Here is a 23,869-nt window from a genome sequence, read left to right on the forward strand (position 1 = left end):
CTCAAGCATCCGAAAGCATCATACCGCAGAAACACCCCCAGCCTCAGCCCAGCCCTTGTGTGCTGTAGGACAGACAACACCAACATAAACAAAAGCTCAGCCTTTCCCACCAGAGGCACAAAGTGGTGCTGTTCCAGCTACAAACTATTTCCAACCTACCCAAATGTCAGTGTTTTACAAGAGTAGACAGTTATAAAACAGACAGCATGTGATGACAGTGCGCTGGCCTTTGCAGAAACTCAGGGGCACTTTGCTGCCGGAGCAGCACAGAGATGGTGCAGGAATGAGGCAGGTAGAGAGCAGAGAGCAGCAGAAGCACATGGTGCTCGTGCTCCTCTGCGGAGGGAGGGCTTGCAGATGTTTTTAAGTGTTTTGTCAAGGCTGAAAGGTGCTGTCAGTGACGGAGGGAGCTCACCGCAACACACTGCAGACACAGACGTGACATGCTGCACCGAGCAGTGGATGATGGCCACACGTGCTGAAGTGAGTGTGCTGGCCCAGGTTGCATCTGCCAGGCCTCCAAAAAGCTGTCTGGCCGCTGCAGTGAGGGGGAGCTCCGCGTGCTGGGCTAATGGCTCGGTTTTCTGAATTGGAAAAACAGATGAAAAACAACAACAACCCACAAATTAAAGCAAGAGGGTCTGCTGTGAGAAGGAATGTGATAAAATGTGTTTCTACATCGCACTATTTTGTAGGACAAGAACATGCCCTGGTCCAACCTCTTCCAAGCATCCCTTCCCGTGACTCATGCGCAGCAAGTCTCCTCTTCTTCCTCCCACTAACCCCAGCCCCACGTAAAGCCCTTATGGGTGTCATTCCTGCTTTCTTCAGGCTTGAACTCATGTCTGCTCACAGATGTGATCTCAAATGTCTGCACCCTAACCTGATAAAAAAAAAAAACATGTGTGAGGGGGGCTCCTGTTTGGCCAAAGTAACCAGCAGTTAAAACCCATCTCCTAGGATCAGCCTGCGATGCCTTTCTTCTTCTGCTGGCGTGTAACCAGAGCAGTTCTGCAAACCAGCAGATCTGCAAATCAACAAGTTATACTGCTTCTCCTGGCGGGTCACCTCCAAAGCACAAGGCCCAGAGCGACAGCGGTTCTACACCTTGCCACAACCAGCAGCACAGGGGGGCACCTTCATGTCTACTTGCATAAAGTGCCCGCTGTCATCATAAATGTAATTGCTGGAGCTAAGACCATGCTCCTGCACTCCCCTCCTCAATTCACAGAAGAGAAGGGAGGAGGTTATGGGTCAGCGAGTCTGATACAGGCAGCTGTCAGACTGCCACAGCACCGGTGCATGTAGGAAAGCGAAAGCATCTAGGTGGGAGTGCACAGCCGAATGAGGGGTCAAAGGGTTAAGAGAAGAGAGCCCATTATTCATCACTACCACTGTGTTCCAGGCATAAGAAACATTTGGAGCTAATTAGAGGGAGAGCAGAACAATGCACTAGAGAAAGCAACAATGCCTTGGTTCAACCCAGCAGATGAGCTCCGTGCTCAGAGCAAATTGGTCTAAAATGAGTATTGCTCCATCTCAAAACCAGGAAGGTGTGACCTACTTCTCTGACCCTGGCATCAGCTGGCAGGAAGAGAATTGACAGAATGATTCTTCATTCCTGTTGCGAGGAGATTGAGCATATTCAGTTCCGTGTCTCAGAAATAAAAGCCAGCAGCTTGGCCAGCTGATTTGGGGTAACTAACAACACAGATCTGCGCTCATTAACTAAGCTGGCTTATATTGCAAAGATCTCCAAGCCAACAACTAAACAAGCCGGGTATGTAACTTAGGAACCTTACTAGTAGCCTTAATATTTTGAAATGTAAAGCATATCCAGCTTTTAAATGATTTCATGGGACATTTGGTGAGACTTCTGCTCCTGAGCAGCGACAATTTCCCCAGCTGAGACTATGGCACCTGAACGCTACACTGTATGCGAGATCCGGGAAGCACTTTGGGCTGTCTCGGATGAACACTCCCAGAGAATTGCAAATAATTAGCTGTAGATCTGGAAGTTATTTTCCAAAGCCACTTAGAATTTGTGGTGTCAGACTTGATTTTATTGTGAGCCGACTTTTTGGGTGTCATCTTTTAGCGAAGCCACTCTCAGACACTCAGTCTGATCACAGAATTCATGCTCTGAAGAAGAAATGATTGCTTCAAGTTTTGATGTCTGGGAAGGAGGGAAAATGATCAGGGCTCAAAGGAAACCCATTTATCAGTGGAATTATGGGCTGCAAGGAGGTATTTTTAGGTACCCTGATTCCCAAGTATTTGTCAACATAGAAATCTTGAAAGCTCCTGTGTCAGAGAGCATCCCAGTGAGGGCGGCATGGCCACTACCTCTGTTTGGTAGCCACTCAATAGGCAGCTTTAAAAATTTTTGTCTACGGACAGAAATTACAGCACCAACATCTGACAAACACCAACGACCTTTTATAATGAATACCCACCAAGCACTTTCAAACCTTACACAAACTACTGCTGTACTCGAACTAGCTTGAATGCCCCTTATTGACATGCCTACACAAAACACAACAAAGCACAGGACCTGGAGGATGGCAGCAGGCTGTCCTAGGGAAATGAAAATTGTCACATCAGCCAGCCTGACATCCTCAGCACCTCGGCTGCGCTTCCTTCACAAAAGGAAGAGCAGGTCACATCAGATTTGCCCTCCTTGGCTAGATGGGCTATTTAAAAATAAAGCAAAATGCACGATCGCTAGGACAGACAAGTGCTAACTCAAGTATCCTTGCTAAAAGGAGGTATTACCTCCACTGGTCCAGAATGTGGACGTGCCTGACAGCCGCCAAGGATCACAGCACCATTCCCTACCCACAAGGGACCTGCACTGTCACTTCCAGTTGGCACTTAGCCTATCATTAGGCTAAGCAGCCTGCAGTATTTGCCATGTAATTACACTGCCATGGCAGTATGCACCCAGCCATTACGAGATAATTTCACTGTAGTTACCATTATATGCTAGAGGCTTTAGTGTATGGATCATAGCCCCAGGGCTGCCACTTGCCAGACCAAACACCACTATGATATTGCAGAGTTGGCTGCCTAACTAATTTCTTCCCTAAAATAAAATTAACACACACACACACAAAGAAGGGGAAGAAGTTGAAATAGGAGGCAAAATGTTATTAATAGCAGGGATACAATTCCAAGCAAGAAAAGAGAAATCTAGTATCTGTGTTCAGTGGAACCCACAGATCTGGATTCCCGTCTCTGCCAGAAACTCCCAGCATCACAAAGCCTATCCAGTACCACAGTATAGATCCTGGGGAGCAGCAATGGAGTGGACATTCGATGAGATGCCAGTGTTGAGGTCAATGTGTCCCCAAAGGAGACATAAGAAGCCTATTGACAGATTATCGAGTGATCGAACCACTTGCTGCTGGAATCCAGCTATATTCCCTACCCTGTGCTGGCCACGACAACTGGATCACAGCAATGTTTTTGAGTGCAGATGCCTGCGTGCACCAACACCAGCATAAAACTGGCTTACAAAAAAGGACCTCCTTCATCCCCTCTTTGTTTGGTCTGTTCCTAAGGTGAGATCTTTGGGTAAGGAACTGAATGAGGCTTGGGGTGCGTGTGAGCACCAGGAGCTCCAGCATCAGCTTTGCCTCCTGTGACAAGAATACATAAAAGACAGACTTGGCACCTTCAACCTGGGATTTAGCACCAAGGTGTTTCTGTGACATCTGGGATGAAAGCCACATAGTATCGGCTGTCTGCTAGGTTGGAAGATTTTTATATTGTTTTTTTAACAAGACCAGCATCTACAGGTGGGAAAGCCATTTACTCAGTCTTCTCTACTTTCTTCTGCCTTCACCCACTCCACTAAGATCAGGTGATGCTTTTTGTACAAAGTACCACTTCATGCAAAAGCAGAATGTGATTTTTGGTTATGGACTTGGCCTGAGCAGCAACCAGGTGTGAAATGGCTTGGTCCCAAGTTCAGGAAAACTTGGTGAAAAGTGAGAGGCATTCACCACCACAGCACTGCCATGGAGATAAATGCTTTGCACCATTTCTAAGCTAAGCTTTCTCCTGCTTTCAAAAGTTTTTTTCAAGCACGTTGAATAGCAATAGTATGAGAGTGAGAGAATACATCAACGCCAGTTGATGCTGGCTCCTTCAGCAGCTATCCATTCTGTTACTGGCATAAATGGTCACCTGCCTCCCAGCTACATCAACCTCCACTAACTCAAGAACAGGCAGAGACTTCTGTTCTGCTCCTCTTTAGGATGACAAATAGAAATATGACAAGTTTTTCAGAAAGTATCACAGGGGAGCGGTACTTAAGAGTTGGAAAAAAGGCCTTCTTGCAATAGATGACATTTTGTGAATGATGTCTCATGCTGATATACAGCTGTTTAGCACAAAATGGCTTTCAAAAGCACCTAAACCCGATCCTGCCAGTATCTACTTCTGCACTTTTCAAATGGCTTTGGGAGACCTCAGAAGTGTCAGGAACAGCAATGGATGTTATTCTTGTCTCTGCTAAATCTAGGGTGCCACCTGCAAAGATCCTTAAGTACAGAACATTTACACTCCCAGACATGAGTGATGTGCCACCTATTAGACAGAAGAGTTGTCATTTGCCAACTGCTAGGATTTTCTTAACTAGAAATAGGCACTGCAGAGAAGCACCGAGTTCCAGCAAAAAGAAGAGCTCTGGCATCAACCTTTATTGTTTCCTTTAAAGAAATTGCTAGCAGAGACCTTTAAAGTGAAAATCAATAATGATTCAAGTTCCCATCTCTCCTTGCCAGCTCTAAGCAAATCACACACGCACTGACGTTGACGTATCTTATCTAAACAAAGCAAATAGTAATAACTTCAAAAATGCATCCAGAACTTGTAATCAGTAGGTCTCCATGTCCTTTTCAAAAAGGACAGTGTAATTATCTCAGTTTTATGGGTGATTATCTGTATTTTAATGGTGGAATAAGTTAGGCAAAGGAAGAAGAATTAACTTCCTCAGATGGCCAATGAAATACCAAGGAACAGAGCCAGAATTCCTGAATCCCCATCGAATGCCCTCCAGATAACACTCTTGTTAATATAATCAATTAGAAACATTATATATCACCCATCTTCAAAGAATTTCAGTGAACAGGTATCACGAGCATTAAACCAAACTGTATCTTGGTATCCCATTGCACCACCTGCTTTGATCAGTTGTGCTCTGTGCTTCTAATTCATGTAATTAATAGCTTCCATTCTAAGAGGAGTGATATAATTGACTTATCTAGCAGTCACTTCAGAGAGAACATTATTGGCAGGAGGTCTGCAGTTTAAACACATGCCTATTTCTAGATAAGCCAGGTCAAATACCACCTCCTTGTGAAGCAACAGTACCACGAAGACCAGCATAAGCCAGCTGGTCAGGCATTTGTTCTTAGCTCACATAGCTCAAATGCACCACAGTGATGGATCTCTCCCAGGCTTCCCTTGTCCTCTTTCCAACAACCCATCACACATCAGCATCTCAGCCAGACTCCACATGTACCTTCGTGACCTCTCAGTCAACAGCTCTGGGAAGTTTACTCTGAACTCATCTCAACGTAGACCTTCTACGGTTTGTTTGAACACTCCTAGCTGAAATGAGGGAACATTGCAAAAGATTACTAAAATAAACCTGACAATAAAAGATAACAGCTAAAATATGACTAGTTCTGCTTCAATTCCAGATCGTCAGATTGATTTCATGTAAGTGGTGCCCTGATAGAAAGCCATTACCGTCAGTTTGCCTCATATCCTGCACTCCGCAGTACCCGAGTCAGAATGACTCAGCCTCCTATCAGCCTTCTATCATGATCTCCTGCCTTCTATCGGGCTAAAACCATCTGTGTCCCCATAGATCTTGTGCAGATGGCAACAGGGCAGCCATGGCATCCTCACAACAGTCCATCATAGGATTCATCACAAGGTGAGACATACCAGATCTGAACAAGCAATGTCTCAGTCACCCAAAACAAAACATTAAGAACTACCAAAGCAGTCTCAAAGCTCTTGCCTGTTTCAACAGAACCCTTGGTAGAAGTGCAGGGAGCCTCAAGAGTTACTGCAATCATCTTCTGTTGGTTTGCAAAAGTTTCTAATACATACAACTGGATTCCTTGTAGCATGTTACTTCAGCAGCTTTCCTCAAACTACTTCAAATGAGAAGAGAGACAGGAGAGGAGAGGAGAGGCTGATTCTGTATGGAGCATTAACATTAACAGTTGATACCAATGACAGAGCCAGAGGGAAAAGTATGGAGCAACTGGTGGTCTCACCTGAGGTATGGGACAGAGTGAGAATTGTGTGAAGCTCCCAGACCCCACAAGATCCACCTCAGGAAGAGATGGAAGTAACATTTTCTCACATTCTCTTTGTTAAGACCACAGACCAGCTGCTCTCTGCCTAAAAAGCCCACAACTTTCAACAGGAGCAGCTTTGCAAATCAGTAGCAAAATGCAGAACCAGGAGCATTGCTGATTGTTTCAACCTCCCTAATACTCCTCCTGAACAGCTGATTTGACTGTATTGACCATCTATACTCAGAGGAGATAAAACTACTTTCCATAGAGAAATGCAGAGTTAAAGGACTTGACAGAAAGGACCATAATTAATAAAGTAAGTTTTTTTCTACTAGCAAGTAGCATTCAGTTCTGCACTTTCTATACCTTTGACCCCCAAATACCTCTGATCCACCTTACATTTGATTCAACGTCAGTAAATAACTTTCTCACATAATCATAATATTTGAGATTTTAACCATCTAAATATTATCTCCTAAAAAGAAAACTCAGTTACATGTGGGTTCATACATTTGATTTTGTACAATCACATTTTTTGACTCATACAGGCAGAGCATTATCTGACTGAGATCTCCAGATTGGTTTTTGGAAGCATGCAGCAGGCCTGAAGTGGCAAGATCCAAAGCTAAGCACAGGGAACCCGCCTATTAGTGTGTTGCTGCTTCCAGCACAGTGCAGGCTATGGCATGGCAACAAACAGCCATTAATTGGATAGCAGCAATCCCATGGGTTTAGCTTCATTCCTCTATACATCACATGTTCTTAAGCGTTAAATTCAGGGATAATTATTTCCCCTCTCCCTTCGTCTATTGGGTAAAATAGCTCCTGGACAGCCACTGATGGCTTCTTACAAATATCTCTGCTGATGAGTACGGCTCTCCTGAGGTGGAGTTTTGGAACAGCAGGCTCCAAGACAGAACTGAAGACCACATTCACAACATGCCAGAGATTAGTGGCTTTCAATGCTATTTTTTTTCCTTCCAGAAAGCCTCTCTGCACATCCCTCAGATCAGTACAGGAACTCAGCACACAGCCTTGCAAGGTGCCAAGCAACTTCTGTCTTCGGTGAAAGCAGCAGGAGTTAAAAGCACTGAGAATTGAGCCCTTGCAGTAAGTGGCTGACACGACAAATGGCAGTGATCAGCCAGGCACCCCCTAACACCACCCTTGTACATTCCCATGTTACATTTACCAGCATCAAAGAAGAGGTCACCAGGTGCTGCAGCTTGTTGCTGCAAGGTAATTTCAGTTCCCTCTACTGAACTTTGCTTCCTAAGCACTGGGGAATAATCCACCTCCAATATAACAAATCAGACAGCAACATACGTTAGGCATTTGCTGCAACTCCAGCCCTCAGTGACCAGTACAGTTTCAACTGTAAACAAACAAAAAACTGCAATTTGCACCAACTGTTTACTCTGATTTTAAGTCAGGGTAAGCTCTGCCAGAACAAATTATGCCTCCCTTTGTCTTCAAGAAAGCTGGCCATAGACTAGAGGAATTGAGACTTCTTTTTTATTATTATTTTATTACATAAGCCATCTGATTAGATAGATCCATTTTCACCAACTTTTACTTCTCCATAAATGACCAGGGATTTTACAGCTTTTATTATACCCCTTGTCTTCCACCATTACTCATATATAGATTTATAGCCTGTATGCTCAGTAGAAGTTAGGATAACAAAAAGAAAAATAATCATCTGCTGGTGAAAATCACAGTACAAACGCCAGTGAATGAGGTCAAACTCATGGGCACTCCTCCTTGTTAATGTAAGTAATGAAGCTCCACTTCAAATCTGGGGTTGCTACAGCAGAGTGCTTATGATTTGCTCAGCTGTGTAAAAGCTTAGTATTCTATGTGAGACTCCAGCTCCCAACCAATTTCCAGCATAGATGGACTACTGCACAGGGAAAATAAACTGTTGCAGGCTTTGCTTACCCTGGTTATGAAGAACTTCCTCAAGGCATACTGCTTTGCGTAAGGCTTGCACAGTGATTGGGTTGGGAAGTCACAGGTGAGGACATAGGACTCCCAGCTGAGAGAATCCAGAACTTTCCCATTACCATCTTCGGCATGTTTCTCTTCCGACTGCCCCATCTGGAACTCTTGGTTGTTTTTACCATCTGACATTTCAACAGCCTAAAAGAAGCAAAACAACCCTTTTAAACAACCAAAATGTTTGATCAGATCTTTTATATAAATGAAATGCTAGTGTATGCCAGGCATCTGAACTTGGTAAAAATAAATGAGTACTTCAAACCCACTATTGTTCTCAAGGTCTCTGACCTTTAAAACGCCATTCTATTCTATTTGTAAACAACTCTGACATGACAGAACATGTGAATTCCACTTCACCCTTTGGTAGCAGCATCTATCCCAAGACCTCAAAGTGTTCTGCAAATATTAGCTAAGACTCATATGCCTCTAAAGAACTACTCTTCTACAAATATTAGCTAAATCTCATGCCACACTGCTCTGCTCATAGGAGGCCAGTGCTATTGCCCAAGTTCAGAAAGGTTCAGTGTTCTGGTTAAGGTTACTCGAGAGTTCTGTACCAGACACCAGCAATAGAAATATGAGATTGTAAGAGTTACATATGCCTGGACCTCCAGCAACTTGTCCAGGGTATTGCCCAGGTTTGCATTTCACTTTGAGCAAGTCTAGTAACACTGGACCCAAGTCTAAAACAATCCAAATTTAATCTATACAAGAGAAAGTAGCCAGGAAAACTAGAACAGTAGTTTAATTCTCGCCTATCCCCCACCTTTAGCTCTGACACTCTTTTGTGCACAAGGGAAGCCAATAAATAGGAAGCCTCAACTTACATTTAGCAATGACCAAGAAGAGGCATAGGGGCCTGAGTGCAACACACCCCACTGTTACAGCAAGCAGGGATGAACTCTGAGATGAAGTCACCCAGATTTCAGGCAAATAGCAGTTTAGTGTAGCTGCATTGGCACAGCCAGATTGCTTGCTAGCCAACGATGCACAGACTTAAAGATAAGGCCATGACAACATCTTCATGGTAATCAGCCTAAACTGCCTAGGATGACTCTTTGGAAGCAATTCATTTCCAAGGAAAAGAAAAAAATGCTTGACTTTCATTTGTGCTTCTCTTCAGTAAAACTGGTCACTGACATTTGTGTAATGAAACTTTTCAACACCTCTTGTCAGAGGATGTCACTCCAGGCTCTGCCCAGAACCACCTTTTATGTTGATTTTGATTCCCTTTAAGGCTATGCTTCCAGACACCCTTCCCTTCACCTTGTTTTAGGTAACCCAGACTTCCCAAGTGGCCTTTCTACTTTAGGATTACTGAAAGAATTGATAAGCTGCACAAAGCTGAAAGCCTGAGCTTGCAGAGTGGAAAAACAGAACAAACTTTCCAAATATGCTTTTTTTTTTTTTTCCTGTAAATGACAGTTTATTTCCATTAGTTTAAGAAGAATATCTTCCTAAAGGTGTGATGCGACTCTTTAATAACACAAAATTGCACCAGTCTAAGATGATAAACATGATGCCTAGTCTCCAATTATAGATATCACGTTGGTTGTGTTTTTTGTTTGGTTATACTTCTCCAGAATTTTCTCCTCTGCGTTTTATGCAGCTTGCAGCACACATTGAATGTAAACTGGAAGTGCTGAGTGACGCAAGCAACAACAACAGCAGGCAGCATGAGGTTCCAGTTCTTCAGGTGGTTACTTTATTGTTGGATAGAAGGGGCTGCTCCACGTGGGTGTTGGCTCGTGGCCTTTCTGTAACACATTGTTGATTCATGGAGTGCCCTGTGAAAACCAGACAACACCAAGGAGTGTTCCCAGAGACTTCCACACACTGCAGGAGTAAAAAGAGGTCTCTGGATGACTTCATGACAGTATACTGTTAGCATCTGCTTCCCCAGCAAGAAAAACTATTTGTTACTACAGTGCACATAATGTCACAGGCAAAATGCAGAACAAAAAGCAAGAACTAGGAACCTGAGACAGCCAGCCAAACTGTAGGAAAACAAAACCTGCATCATTCGCTTGGGGTGGGGTGGGATGGTCCAAAACAAGCAAAGTGATGGACTGTTTCCCTGAATGCATGCATCTCAAGACTGGGTACCTTCCTAGGGTAGAAACGAGTTCACAGCTTTTGGTGCAGTGGTAACGACATGTTTTGGTGCTGACTTACAGAGCTGATCAGACCAGAACAATCTTAGTCTTTGATACAAAGCTTCAAAGTGGGAAGGAAAACAAACAAAACCAAGAGGTTTGAAAGCCATTTGCCTCACTCTACAACTCAAATTACTAGAAGGATGAGAGTTCTTCCATCAATGGAAGTGATTTTTCAGTCAGCAGAACTGATACATAGGCCAAAAGGGTTGAGGAACGCTCCTGTTCTTAACAAGAAGACTCCCTCTTTGAAGAGGTCTGCTGGAGATGTTCTCAGACTGTTACTTTACTCACTTCCCAGTAGTTTGGCTTTGCCTCTTGGCCATTACGTGCTCTGCTCCCATCCCCTTCACCACCTCTTGAACCCAGGTGTGCAGCTGAACACGGCACACCACCGAACACGGTTACTAACTTCCATGCAGGAAATGCTTCTGAGCCAACACAGCTGGGGCAGAGTCTCACAGTCCTGGAGAGTTTCCTTTTCCTCAGAAATAGGGTAGGTTCTCTCTTACAGGATCCTTCAGCTCATAATTCCCTGGCTGAGGAGCAGCTCTCAAACCTTGTCTTGTCATGAGTGATGTAAAGCGCCCACCTCCTCATGCTGTCCCATGGTAGATGGAGCAGAGATGTGCGCAGCTGGAATTACCCCAGCATAAGTCACAAAACAACCAACAACCCAGCTGCTGTTCCTCTTCTCCTCCCTGCACAGAGCCCCAGAGACTCCCTGTGAACCCCAGCCTCACGGTGTGAGCCCCCCTCTCTCCCACACACCCAGCTTAAGGCCAGCACTGCCACGAGGCCCCAGCACCGCAGCAGGTTCCCCTTCTGCAGGACACCCTATAAACACAAGCTGAGACACTCCCTGCCCCAAAACGCTTCATGCTTAAGCAGACAAGGAAAAGATAAAAATAAAGGGTGGCCTTAACAAGTGCACACAGTTATTCTGAGAGCCAGGAGTTTTGTTGCAGAGCCACTCAAGGCTTACCACTGATGCTGCCGATGACTTTCTAATAGCCCAGGGGAGCCACAGCACACCTGGATGTCTCGTGCTTCCCAAAGGCTGTGTGTGCATCTGAGGAGTGAGTGGAGCTAGGTGACCTTGTCTTTGATGTCGGATATCGGGATGAACAGAGGATGAATTTGTCTTCAGAGTGGTGTCTTTCTACCTATTAATTTATGCCACACCACAGACTTCTTTTGAAGGAAGAGCAGTTGTGATGCACAGCTTTCTCATCTCCGCTTTCCTGCTGCCCTATCCAGCTGTCCACAAGGAGGTCACATCCCCTCTAAAAATCTTTGCTTTGCAGCTTACTTCTGCTCATTTCAAAGTTGCTGCCAGTGTTACATTCTTTTTGGAGAACCCCAGGGAACTTCTAACCTCAAAATTAAGCAAAACAAAGTCCTTTGAATATTTTCCAATTAACCTGAGATTGACACTAGCGTTTTGCTTTCAGTGCTCCCAGTATTTGAACAATTGGATTTCTTCTCTATGCCCCAGCTGCCTGGCCTTTGGCAGCATCAAAGATCTAAGTAATTCCTTTCCCAGAGATCACTCTGGTTTTAAAACAGAGAGACCCTTTTCTGCTAAGTTCACTTATACACTGCTCTTCTAGGCTGTGTCATTTAGCAGCAGAGATCAGAGAAGCCTTGCAGCAGCACAAATCCCGGGAAGATATCAAAGAGGAGTCAGCATGGCACGTTTCTCACACACTAGCAATGAGGGCAAAGATAACACTGTTGAAAGCCTTCCAGGTTGCATCCTGCTCTCGGTCTCACAGCATAACATCCAGAGAAAAGTCATGCTGCCATGACAGAGGGTTAGTTCCGAATCTCCAGAGCCAACAGGGAGTGAAATTGCAATGCCACAAAAATATCACCGTTTGTAATTCATGCGAGAGACCGGGGGTACCAGGCACAGTCCCAGGCTGCTGTGAGCAGAAGCACGCTGGCCTCAGGGAGCCTGCAGGCACCACGGCCAGTTAACCAACCTTCATTCGAGCTGATGGCGATGCTGGAACATGCGACCCTTGGCAATGCACGCACAAACTCTCTCACTCAGCTGGAAACGCAGTTCTGCCAAAGTCACAGCTGGACTCTGCACAACCCTAAACAAAGGGAGAAGGCTCCCAACATGTAGTAAAACAACAGCACTCCCTGCAGATACATGCAGTGCCTAGGGAACAGCCACCCTGTTAGAGATGTGTTTATACCGTGTGTTGTCCGCTGTTACTTAGGTAAGGCCAACCTAAAAGCTCCTGGGTAGGTTGCCAATGTGTCCCAACTGTGAAGTGGGGAATTTGAGAGCAAATTGAGCGCTAGCCTGCAAACATCCCTCTGAAGAAGGCAAAATTGCCACCCACGCTGTATAGATAAGAAAACCGAAGCACAAGAACCAAGCGTACCAGCTCTCCCTCCCTTCTCTCTAAACCACAGACAACAACAATCCTTCCCCCAGTTACTGGAGCCGAAAGGCTATTTCAGAAAAAGGGAAGCTGCCCCTTGCCTAGAACCAAGTAGCCAAGAGTAGCTAGAGGTAACAGCCTGAAGCCTACGCAGTGCCTTCCATAGCTTTACCTTGAGATCTTTCCTCCAGCACACCCCTGGGGTCCTTGCTTGTACTCAGGAAAACATGCTGTGCTCTGTATGCTCAAGGAGTTCACCTTCAATAAATAATCCAAGCAAAGGGAGCCAGTGCTGGCACAGTTGCACGGGTTGCTGCAGGGAGAGTTTGCAGCAATGTCAAACTCACCTTTGCTGGTGGCTGCTGCCACTTGCTGGGAAGGAATCCAGCCCCCAAAGGGGAACACTTAGGAATATCAAGAGCCAAGAGCAATTTAGCCCCCATTAACTAATATCAAAAATAAAGGACACGTTCCAGCACATAGCAAGCAGCCATTACCTCCTTGAAAGGCAGTTAAGAAAGATCTGGGGTTTAGGACCCAGAAATGATAAAATGGAAATACATAGAAAATTTTTCCCTCCTAGAATGATTGCAGGATACTGTTGCTCAACAAACATCAGTAGTACTAGTAGCGTGCAAATTTCTGCCTGGAAAAGTCCTGGGTCAGAAGCATATTGTTGGCCCAATCCAGAGACAAAGCAATGAGGCCCATGGGCAGCACTGTTCCGGATGTTAGGCAAGATGAACATTAGCATCTCTTCTTGCCTTTAATAAAATCAAGTTGCAGGCATTCTCCCTATCCCGAGGAAACAATACAGGACAGGTCATTCTGAAGGAAGAACAAGATCCAGGATTAAGCAATAAAGGCATACCAAAGTACTGCTGAAACTCCCCAAAGTTGCTAAGCAGGGCCACGCTACGAAGCAGGACTATTCAGCTTTCAGGTCGAGATCCCTTGGGGCACCTCATTTCATGCAGCCCTCAGCATACTTTGTGTGGGATCAAGACACCAGCCTGAGACTCTTCTGCAGAATGCTGTTTAGCCCACAGGTGCACTACAAAAGCCTTCCACAGCCAGAGGTGATCCTTTCCAACACGGACTTTGAGAGGATGAAGAAAAAGATGCTTTCACATTCACCTCATCACCCTTGTGATAGTTGCAGCCCCACAGAAAAGCTTAGCCTTAAATCTTAAATCTTTCCAGAAAGGTGGTAACAGGAACATGAAACTTTATAAAGGTAATGGTAAACCATCAAGAACAGAGGCAGCTTGTCTGGAAATGTGAGTTTCTAGCCTGGTTAACACAGAGCTGATGGTGAAGACCAGGCTCATCCTTTGACTCTTAGGCCCTCCAGGGCCAGCAGCTGTGCCACACCACTGGAACCAGCCCCAAGCCATCACACAACCTGCCTTTGCTTGGGGCAGGTCAAAGAATAAAAGCTGGTGAAGGGGACACAGGAGTACAGCGAATATTCACAGATTAAGGACAAGGGACCGAGAAAATTCCTAACATTGGTTCTCCTACAGACACTCTGCATGGCCTTTTGAAAAACATCTGCCTTCCCATCCTTCTTCATCCTCTTCCTGAAATCCTCTGTTACTCTTCCTGGAAAAAAACAGGAACAGAAGTATTTCCCTCTTTTCCATGAGTCAAACGCACCAAAGCACACATATTTGTAGCTACCTAGAAGAGGAGACAGAGTTCCCCCTTAAATTTACCACCACCACACTCCTGGTGCGGTGTAAAAGTGGGAGCATTTCTGACAAAACCTGGATCAGAAACCATCTCCACTGCTAAATAAGTGCTAGTAGCAGTAGGTAAACAGCTTTTCATTCCATCCTACTCCCTGAAAGGCAGAGCATGCCAGCAAAGACAGCACAGACTCTCCAGAGCAGTAAATAACCAAGTAGGCAAAGCAAACAAACATTTGAAACTCCATATGGCAGAAAACCTCGCTTTGGAGGGAGGGGGTGAAAACAGTTTTGTCAGAAAGGAGGAAGTTTTCTCCCCTCCCCTTCTCCCCACTTCCCCAGCCCTTCCTTCCCTTGTTTACTTTGTTTCCCTGATTCTAACCAAGGCAGAGAAAATCTAGTATTTGTGGAACTGGGCTCTTTCTGTTTAACTCCAGCTGTACCCACAGCCCACATACTGGCTTGGTAAAACTCGCCCAGTCTCACAAAGTGGTTTCTCTAGCTTGAAATAAAACCATAGTGATTTTTACACTACTGAAATGACTGGTTCTTGATGGGGCTAGCAATTATCCAAAGACAGACCATGTTGCACGGCTTGGGGATGCAGGGGCTTTCTGTGCTCTTTGCTCTGCCACTTCAGCCTCTTGAAATAAGACAGCACAGGGAGCTCCACAGCAAAATATCAAATCTCACAGAGCACAGCTCAGAAGATTTTTACCTGTCATAGGTGTGGGGTTGGAGGGAGCTTGCTGTTAGTCTCAGGTCAGGGAAGAAGCAGCATCTGATTTCAGAGAAAGGCTCTTGCCAGAAACACCAACCGTGAGGCTCCCTGGGGAAGGTACCTCAGGGTATCTGTACCACTTTCTTTATGGGGAATGCCTGCTTGCATAGACACAGATTAGAGGAAGCCACTTTGTTGCTTTGGGATCAAACAGCCAGCTCTTATCAGAGAGGGTCTGGGGCCAGCAACTGCACAATCTGGTATCAGAAAGTCCCCTTGGGCAGGGACTGTGAGCACAGATGCTGATCTCAGCCAGGCAGCACAGAAACAAACCTTGACACAAAAGGCAGAATGTCATGAAATAAGAGAGCTTGGGAAAGGAAACAGGGAGAAATTGAATCTGAAATCCCGATGCTTCTAGGAGCCCTGCAGAGGGCTAGCTGAGCAGAGCGACACGCAGCCAGCACAGGGTTGCACGAGGGCAGGCTGAGGGTCTGAGCGTGGCCACAGCCTGGGCCAGCTGGAGAAAGAGCAGCAACACCTCTGCTGCAACCCAGGGAGCTTCCAGGGTGGCAAGCGAAACCTGTCAGCGCCAGCCACGCTGCTGCTTGCTGTTTGTGCTCTTGCTGAGGTCTGGCAGACAGACTCGCCCTTTGCCGTCTGCCTGGTCAGCGCCCAGCACAGCACCAAGGGCTCTCAGTCCTGCTCGAAGGCAGAGCAAACCTCTGCCCGGGAGAGCAGGGATGAGACAGGCATGGGGAAGGTAAGTGGCAAGCCCGTTTTGCTTTCATGTCTTTTCAGACCGAGCGTTTTGGAAGGAAAGTTTGCCTCGGACTGAGCCTCTGTCTGGGATTAATTCAGCTCAAATTTGTAGTCACCGCAGGCAGCGGGGAAGCTGCAGTAGCTATTAGAGGACAAGCCAAAGAAGTAAAAGCAAGCAGGCACAAAGAATCGGCCCTTGCCCTCCCCTAAAAACAGAAAGGAGGCACAGAGATACAAATTAAAAAGCAACTACTGGTCACCAATACTAGCCGGTCACTGCGGGCTGGCCAGCAGCGGGACGGTGGCCTCAGCCAGAGCGGCTCTGGCACGGGGATCATGGCACACCCTGCTCTGGTGTTCGAGTCCAGCAGAGCCACCCCGAGCTGACTGGGAAGGCCAGAGGAGCTGGGAGCAGCCTCGAGGGGAAGGAGGGGAGAAGTTCTGCCCCCAGCTCCAGCCCTGCCCCAGGGGATGGGGAGAAGCGGCCGGCCCGATTCCTCCTGCAGTCAAGATGCTGGCGTTGGCCGGGGGATCTGCGGGGTTGAGAAAGCCAGAAAGAGAAAAGTGCAGAACGAAACGAGGCCATTGCGTGGCAGAGACAGGGAAAATGCACCAACAGGGCTCAGCACCCAGGCAGATCACTCTAAGTGCCCGGCCTCCTCGCTGCCTTGCACACAGAGCTCTGTGGAAGCCCAAGGCGGTGGCGATGTCCCCCCTGGAGGCTGTAGGGTTTCCCACCAGCTCAGTGAGGCTCCCTTGGCTCCCCGCATGCCATCGCCTGCTCGGACAGGAGGTGGCAGCAGATGGCTGCCGATAGCACCCAGCCGGGCCCAGGAGCATCACCCACAGACACCCTGGTACACGGGGCAAAATCCCTCCCGGGACCCAGGGCCAGGGCAGGAGGTGCTGCCCCATCGCAGCCGTCCCCCCCCGGGGTTTGCCTTCCCCCCATCCACACACGTAGCACCTTGCAAGCGCTTTGCCTCAAAACAGAGCTGTTTTTCAAATTCGGCCCGTATCACAGAACCAGATGGCAGCAGCTAGGAAGCTCTGATTATTATTGATTAACGCAGGATTACAGGCAACAGGAGATAGCAGGAGCAGCAGAAACAAATGCAGGTGTTAGCAGCAGAAGAGGACAAAACACAAAGTAAAAGCACAGGAATGAGAGGTGTCCTGCCCTGGTTCCCCCCCCCCCCACCCTCTGCAATCAGGAATCATGCTCAGATAACACCGTGCTCTGAAAATGTTTGCCCCCTACATCACCTGTGAGACTTCACCAGAATAAAACTTTTTCTGATAGTGACTTGAATTATTTTCCAACACCTTGAAATGCCCATTTCCATCTGCCATCTTAGGAAATGCCAATGGGCAACGAGCCCAGCTGAAACAGGGAGCCCAAGCAGCCCATTCCCTCTGAATGCCTTGGGCTACCTTTGCTAAACCTCTAAAACCTGAAAAATATCTGGATTTTGGAGCGTTCCTGAGTCATCTCTCTAGAGCTGCAAAGGAAATTTCAGGGTTGGGTAACAGTGTCGTAAAACAGTGACATGAAGCAGAATGGAAACTAGCAAAAGGAATGGACTGGAACACCAATAGCCAACCACCAGCTTGACCCCCAACCTTTCATTCTGATTTTTGCTGTCTCGTGCCTGGGTCATTCCAGGCTCTTGTCCCATGCAGCTGCCCGTTTCACAGCAGTTATCCTTCAGGCAGTGCAGCACTGGCTTAGTTTGCTCCTGCAGCATCAAATGAAACTCGATCTTTGGGTGGAATGCAGCTGCAGTGATTGAAGTTGCTCCTTCAACCATCCCTTTTTTTTGAGTGTATACTGGACTCCACCTCTCATGTAATATTTGCCCTTCCAACAGAAGAGGTTCACACACCGTTGTCAGAAATGTCACCAAACAGAGAGCGACTTCCATATGCTCTTCCCAGACAAAACAGCCCTACTTCCTGGGAGAAAGCCCTAAGAAACAAGGTGGGTCATAGAAAGCAGTGCTGACTAGTAACTCAACAAGTCACCAATACCATCCCCAGTGTCCTAAGATGATTATCTGCACTTAATTCCTGGTCTGTTTTTAAAGGTCTCCAGCAAGGAAAATTGTATAATCTTGTTTAAAAATCCAGTAAATATTAACTGCTCTTACCCTCAGAAAACACTCTCTTGTCTAAACGAAACCACATTCTCCATTTCAAGGTAAGCCCAAGACTTTTGGGGCTATCAACAGGCAATGTAAAAGCTTTCTTTTTGCAGTATCTGTTTACATATTTGAAGACTACTCATGATTCCCTGGCTTTTCATCTACAGATCTCTTCAGGTAGAGATGTAATGGCAACTTGATGTAATGGCAACTCCAATCTGTTCTAAGAAAGTCAATACATTTGAACACTGCTAATATTACAAGTTGGAGGAAGCAGAGGAACAGATCTTCAACCTACCAGCTCTTTAGAAGTAATAGAAGCCACATAACCCAAAAGTATGGTTTATTTTGTTTTCTTTTTTAAAACCAGATTTATAATCTGTTTGTTGAAGACAGTATCAGAGTGGAAGACGTAGACTTGCCTGCTCTACAGGTTACTATGGAGACATCCTTCCTTTCATTATTCTGTAAACAGACCATATTACACAGAAGTGAGAAGTTCTTATTTTTGGCCATTCAAAAATTGCCCATGGTCAGAGTGTTTCACATGCTATGAACGAACAAACATCTGTGGTGAATTGGTTTGTTTCATCCCAATTTTGGCTAAGGGGAACTCTGCTGACCAGGAGATGAAGTTCAAAGATACACGTCATCTTTTGAAGTCCCATCAGAGAACTGATGGCTTCCCTTGCTGCTAAGTACCCCAAAACTTTGATATCTGTCCCCAGAATAACACGGGAAAATCCCATCAAGCATGATGAATCACACACTCTTCTCCTCAAGCACAATTCTAAGGAATTATTGTAAATTACTTTGGACTGTGTCAGAGTATGAGAACTAATGATGCCAAACATTTGCTATCAATAGCAATGTCTGCTGATTCCCAACAGCATTTAGGCCACAGCTACAAGATTATTTTTTAGATAACTACAACCAACTGACAGTCCTCTTCTGTGATCAATACCAAAGCAATGCCATGACCTATGATCTTTGCATCTCTGAAAATATGCCTTCAACTTTCCCAGTTGAAGTTTTTTTTTTTTTTTTCTTTAATTTCACCAGAACTCTTTAAATGCCCAAGGTGTAGCACCTGTTAATCCTGGACTTTCATACTGCAGTCCTCCATATCAACTCCTAAACTGATTACTATAGTTTGCAGAAACTATGAGAATTCTCATCTATTTCTATCATTTATGCAACGTTTTTCTTCCTAGAAATCAGAACTAGAAATAGGACAGTCAAAGCTGCAGGGATAGGTTAGGATACAAACTGAATGAGAAAGAGATAGCAAAAGTTCAGCAAGACTTAAGTAGAACAGCTAATGTACTGTGAAGGTGGCTCTCACAGAAAGCTTCAGCTAGGTCAACCAAGATCCAAGTCCCAAGCCACGTACCCAGCACCCCTGTTTGACAGTCTCCTTTTGGAGAGATGGCCACAAACAGGGCTGCCAATTAAGCAAGAGTCACTCCTGTCAAAGGCACCCAAAGCCCAAGCATTTTTGGTCATGAGAAGTGCTAAAACCATCAAGCTGATCACCCGTGACAGGACATAGGAGGTCTGCATCTACCTCCTCCCTGCATACCATACCTCTGCAAACCAGAGCTCTCACTTTTCAAGGCAGGGACAGCATTTAGGGCAGGGATTTAAGTCATCTGAAACAAACTCTGCCAAACTGAATCCACAAGCATTTGGGGGCTGAGAGCTGTAGGTATTTCCCCAGCACACAGTCCTATTAGTGCCAACAAAACCTTGTGGAGAGCCTCACAGGACTTGCCTGTCCTTGTCGCAGGAGCAGAGTGGAGCCCAGCATGGACAGCTAAAGGTCTCTGATGACGGGGCCTGGGGATATAGGTTAAAAACAAAGAAAACGCCTCTTCAGAAAATAATCCTTCCTTCTTCCCTCTCAAGATGCAGAGAGTTTCTGCTCAGTTATTTACTTTGCAAAACCACAGTTATTCCGATGATTTTTTTTTCTTACATGGAAATGTGGACGATTACCAGAAAAACAAATAATTGGGATGGAGACCAGTTGGATATCACTGAGGCAACTAAACGAGTATGCCTTGTGGAGGAGGAGAAGAGAGTTACACAGTTAGGAACTGTCTGTTGTCACATTTAGGATAAACATGACAAGCAAGAGCTGCTTGTCCTCCTGCTACCGAAGACAAACTAACCACTCACAGTCAGAAAAAAAATTGACATCCAGGTTTTTTCAGGGAAAAAAAAAGGTTTAAGAATATGACTCAGGAAGTTATTTGGATATAACTCTTTTCCTACCCACATTCATGTAAACAAGTAAACACACATGCTTTTTTTTTTTTATTTTATTTTTTTAATTCCATCATATTTTTCAGGATTTAAACCTGTGCTAAATAGTTTCTTGAGCTGCATTTTTATCTTCTTGGATTATATTTGGATTAGTCACCTCCTGGGGGAAATGAGATGTGTCTTGGTATGCTCTGTTCTCACAGTGGAGATTACCCGTATTTTCACCAGCCACAGTAAGCAAAGACTGCATACAGTAGCCTAGAGCTCAAAAAGGAGACCCCCTTAAATTAAGAATGTGAGGATTGACCTAAGTAAAGGAAACAGAGGAAGGTGAGGTTGGGATGAACACACCTATTTTTTTTCTTCATGTAAAGCACAGACAGTTTTGTCCACGTGAGCACACATGAAATATTCTGGCCATCTGGAATCAAAGAAGAACCAAAGACTCCCTCATCTGCTGGCTGGTCCAGGTCTTTGTCCTGTCTACAACCATTCCCTGAGTACAAACCCCAACAGCTTGTTTCCATCTTTCTCACAAGTTTGCCTACAGTAGTCCCCTGCTCAGAGTGCCACGGTATTATAGGTCAGGACTCTAAAATATTCCCCAAATGGTTTTGCAGGTATGAAAACTAATGACAGAGCCAGAGCCCAAGGTTGGTAATATACAGTCTCCTAAGTCTTAGCTCTGCCAAGAAGAATAGAAGAGTGTAATAAAGAAGGAAGCAGCTATATTCAACAGGCACATTATTCTCACTTAAAGATAATATTGCCAGGAAGCACTTTGGGATGCTACAGTCACTCGTAGCTTCAACCCTATGGGATTGAACCTTCCTAGATGGAGAAAAAGCCTTTGATCTGCTGCCACCTCTCACTCCTACATCTCAGGACTCCAGGTATTACAGTCCCAAATTACTGACATTACTATATTTCCAGCACTATCCAACAGCCAGACACAGGCCTCAGTTGAAATAACTTCCACTCATAAGAAATTGTCAGAGAAGCCTCTAAGAAAAAGCAGGTGTTAAGATCAAATGCACTCAATCACTTTTACTTCTGACCTTAGCCCAGGAGCTTAGCTCTAGGATTCTTCATGCATCAAAGGCACAGGGCGCCAAGCACAAATCGGTGGTTTTGCAAGTAAAAAAAATAACATGAGTGTGCACAAGAAGAACAGATGCTTGTGGTCCTCGGGGTGAGATTGACCAAAGAGAGCTAAGAAAAAGCCAGAACTGCAAGCTCATGACTCAGATGCCCATGCCCCTGCTGGCCCATGATGATAGATTTCTTGCCTCAAATCCAATTCACTTCAGATACAGATTGCATCTTTTTCACTAAGGCCAAAGCCCTGAGAGCCTCAGGGAAGAAGAGCTGAGGACATCCATCAGAGCTGACAGTGAGAAAACACTGTGAATTATTCATAACACTCAAATAGCAAAATTAAAATTAAACTACCTTACAAGACAACGGGAGATATGCTAACACTGAAGAAATTCCAGGGCTGCTTTTATGTGCTGTGCAGCGAGCTACAGCTGGAAAGAAATACTTAATGGATAAAAGCCTTGTCTGTTTGTTTTCTCTGTGGATGGATGCATTTCTTGTTTTGCCTACATTTATACCCAATCTTTACATAACTGTTGGCTTCATACCCGAGGCTATCCTCCTGAATCAAAATCTCTCCCATATTGGTAACAGAAAGATAGACTGCTTCTGGCTTTTTAACTTGTTAATTATGAACTTGCTTGTCTGATTCTCTTTGTCCCCTTTTCCCTGTGCAATACCTGCCTTGGGAAGTACATGGCTTTTGCATCAGCGTTCAAGTCAGTTTTCTGTACTCGCTTAGCTTGCTGTCAGGGCTAGTTTTCAAGGTACGGTCTCCTTTGATAGCTCCCGACAAGCTCTGCTAGAAGACAGCCAGTTCCTGAAATGTATTTCACTCACTTGTTTTTTAGGGTTCTCCACTCTGCACGGATTGACAGTGTGGTAAAGAGAGGCACTCCAGACTGGATTTAATGCTACCATATGCTAGACAGAATGAGAATCCATACCGCAGGAGAGCAGCCGGTACATTTCCACGTTAACAGAAGCCTGATTGCAAATTACATTTAGTCTCAACAGCTCAGTTCAGTGCACACAGATGCCATGGGGGACTGTAAAGTTAGCAAGATGTGGGGGAGTATGGCTGGATTTTTGAAAAAGCCTTGGCTGATAGGATGCCACAGACATTTGGAGCTGATGCCATGGAAGAAAGTTGCTGCTGCATTTGTTCTGCCAGAAATAAATAATAAGAGTAATGTCATGAGCTGTTAGTCAAATTACAAATTCTTGCTAGGCTGGTGATTGTCTGATGATACAAACGGCAGTATCGGCACTGTCAAATGCTGCTCTTATAACTTGACAGCCAGCACGTAAATAGAGCCGAAGCAGCAGCATTTACTCTTTCAAAATAGGTCAGTATGAGATGAGATGGATTTTCAGTCAGTGTGCCGTGTCTCCCCGGGCTGGCTGCAAAGTGCACCTTTTAGCTCTTGCAACAGACTTCACGCAACCAGAGGTACAACAAGACTAAATGACTTGGGCAGGTTTTGCTCTCGGCTCATGGATCTGCTCAGTGCCAGTGAGAGCTCTCCCCTGCTTACTTGGGCACAAGCAACCAAATGACTTGGGGGCCTCTGCCCAGAGCCTATGACACAAAAATACTCATGTTCATCTTACCAGGCCTTTGGAGGAGCAGGCTGAACAAACAGGGTGGCCAAGGACTTTTTACTGGCCTAAGTTCCTGGGGCAGAGGTGCAGGACAAGGTGTAGATGCCTGGCAATGTGTCAGTCTGTGGTTCAGAGGCTTTCACTCCCCAGAGCTACCAGGTTAGCACCAATACACAGGCAACTGCGGCACTTTCAAATATGAAATGAAACCACAGGTGCAGAAGTAACGTGTAAAGACAGCCCTTGTGCTGCAGGATAAATGCTATGCTCCATGTGAATAAGGCAAGATCTCTTCATCCCTCCTCCGTCCTGCTCACAGAAGACATCACACAGCTCAGCTGCTCTGATCAGTGCTGGTAAGTGAAGCAAACAGTCTCTCAAGGCCTCTTTTCTAGCATGACATCTCTATGAGGAATTCCAACATTCCTGAAGAATAAGGAAAAGCTTTCCCCACCCCCACTATACAGCCAGCCTGCAAATTTCACTGTTACCGAAGGTCACCAAGTCAAATGCTGCAGCTGGGTCATTTTATAGCCATTAATAATCATTGCGGCTTGGAGAATAAAGATAAAAGTGATCTAAATCCTGCTCTCCAGGACATGAGCCAATCTTCACCAGGGTCACAAAGGAATTGCTCCCACACATACATCACATAAGGGATTGCACTGCCTGCCAGGTGCATGGCGAGGTTTCCTTTT

At 45.5% G+C, this 23,869-nt stretch overlaps 1 protein-coding gene across 1 annotated transcript in view; it reads right to left on the minus strand.

Annotated features, from left to right (window-relative positions):
• Positions 1 to 23,869, minus strand: part of LOC311441208 (uncharacterized protein) — a 156,097-nt gene that overhangs the window by 58,244 nt on the left and 73,984 nt on the right. Inside the window, exons 3-4 of the mRNA XM_084529028.1 lie at positions 8,265 to 8,465; positions 416 to 584 (exon numbers count right to left, since the gene is read on the minus strand). Of these exons, the coding sequence (XP_084385154.1) occupies positions 416 to 584; positions 8,265 to 8,465 (370 nt within the window). The remainder of the gene's footprint in view (positions 1 to 415; positions 585 to 8,264; positions 8,466 to 23,869) is intronic.

The sequence above is a fragment of the Aythya ferina genome, assembly GCF_964211825.1.
Source record: "Aythya ferina genome assembly, chromosome: 9".
NCBI classification, from domain to species: Eukaryota; Metazoa; Chordata; class Aves; order Anseriformes; family Anatidae; genus Aythya; species Aythya ferina.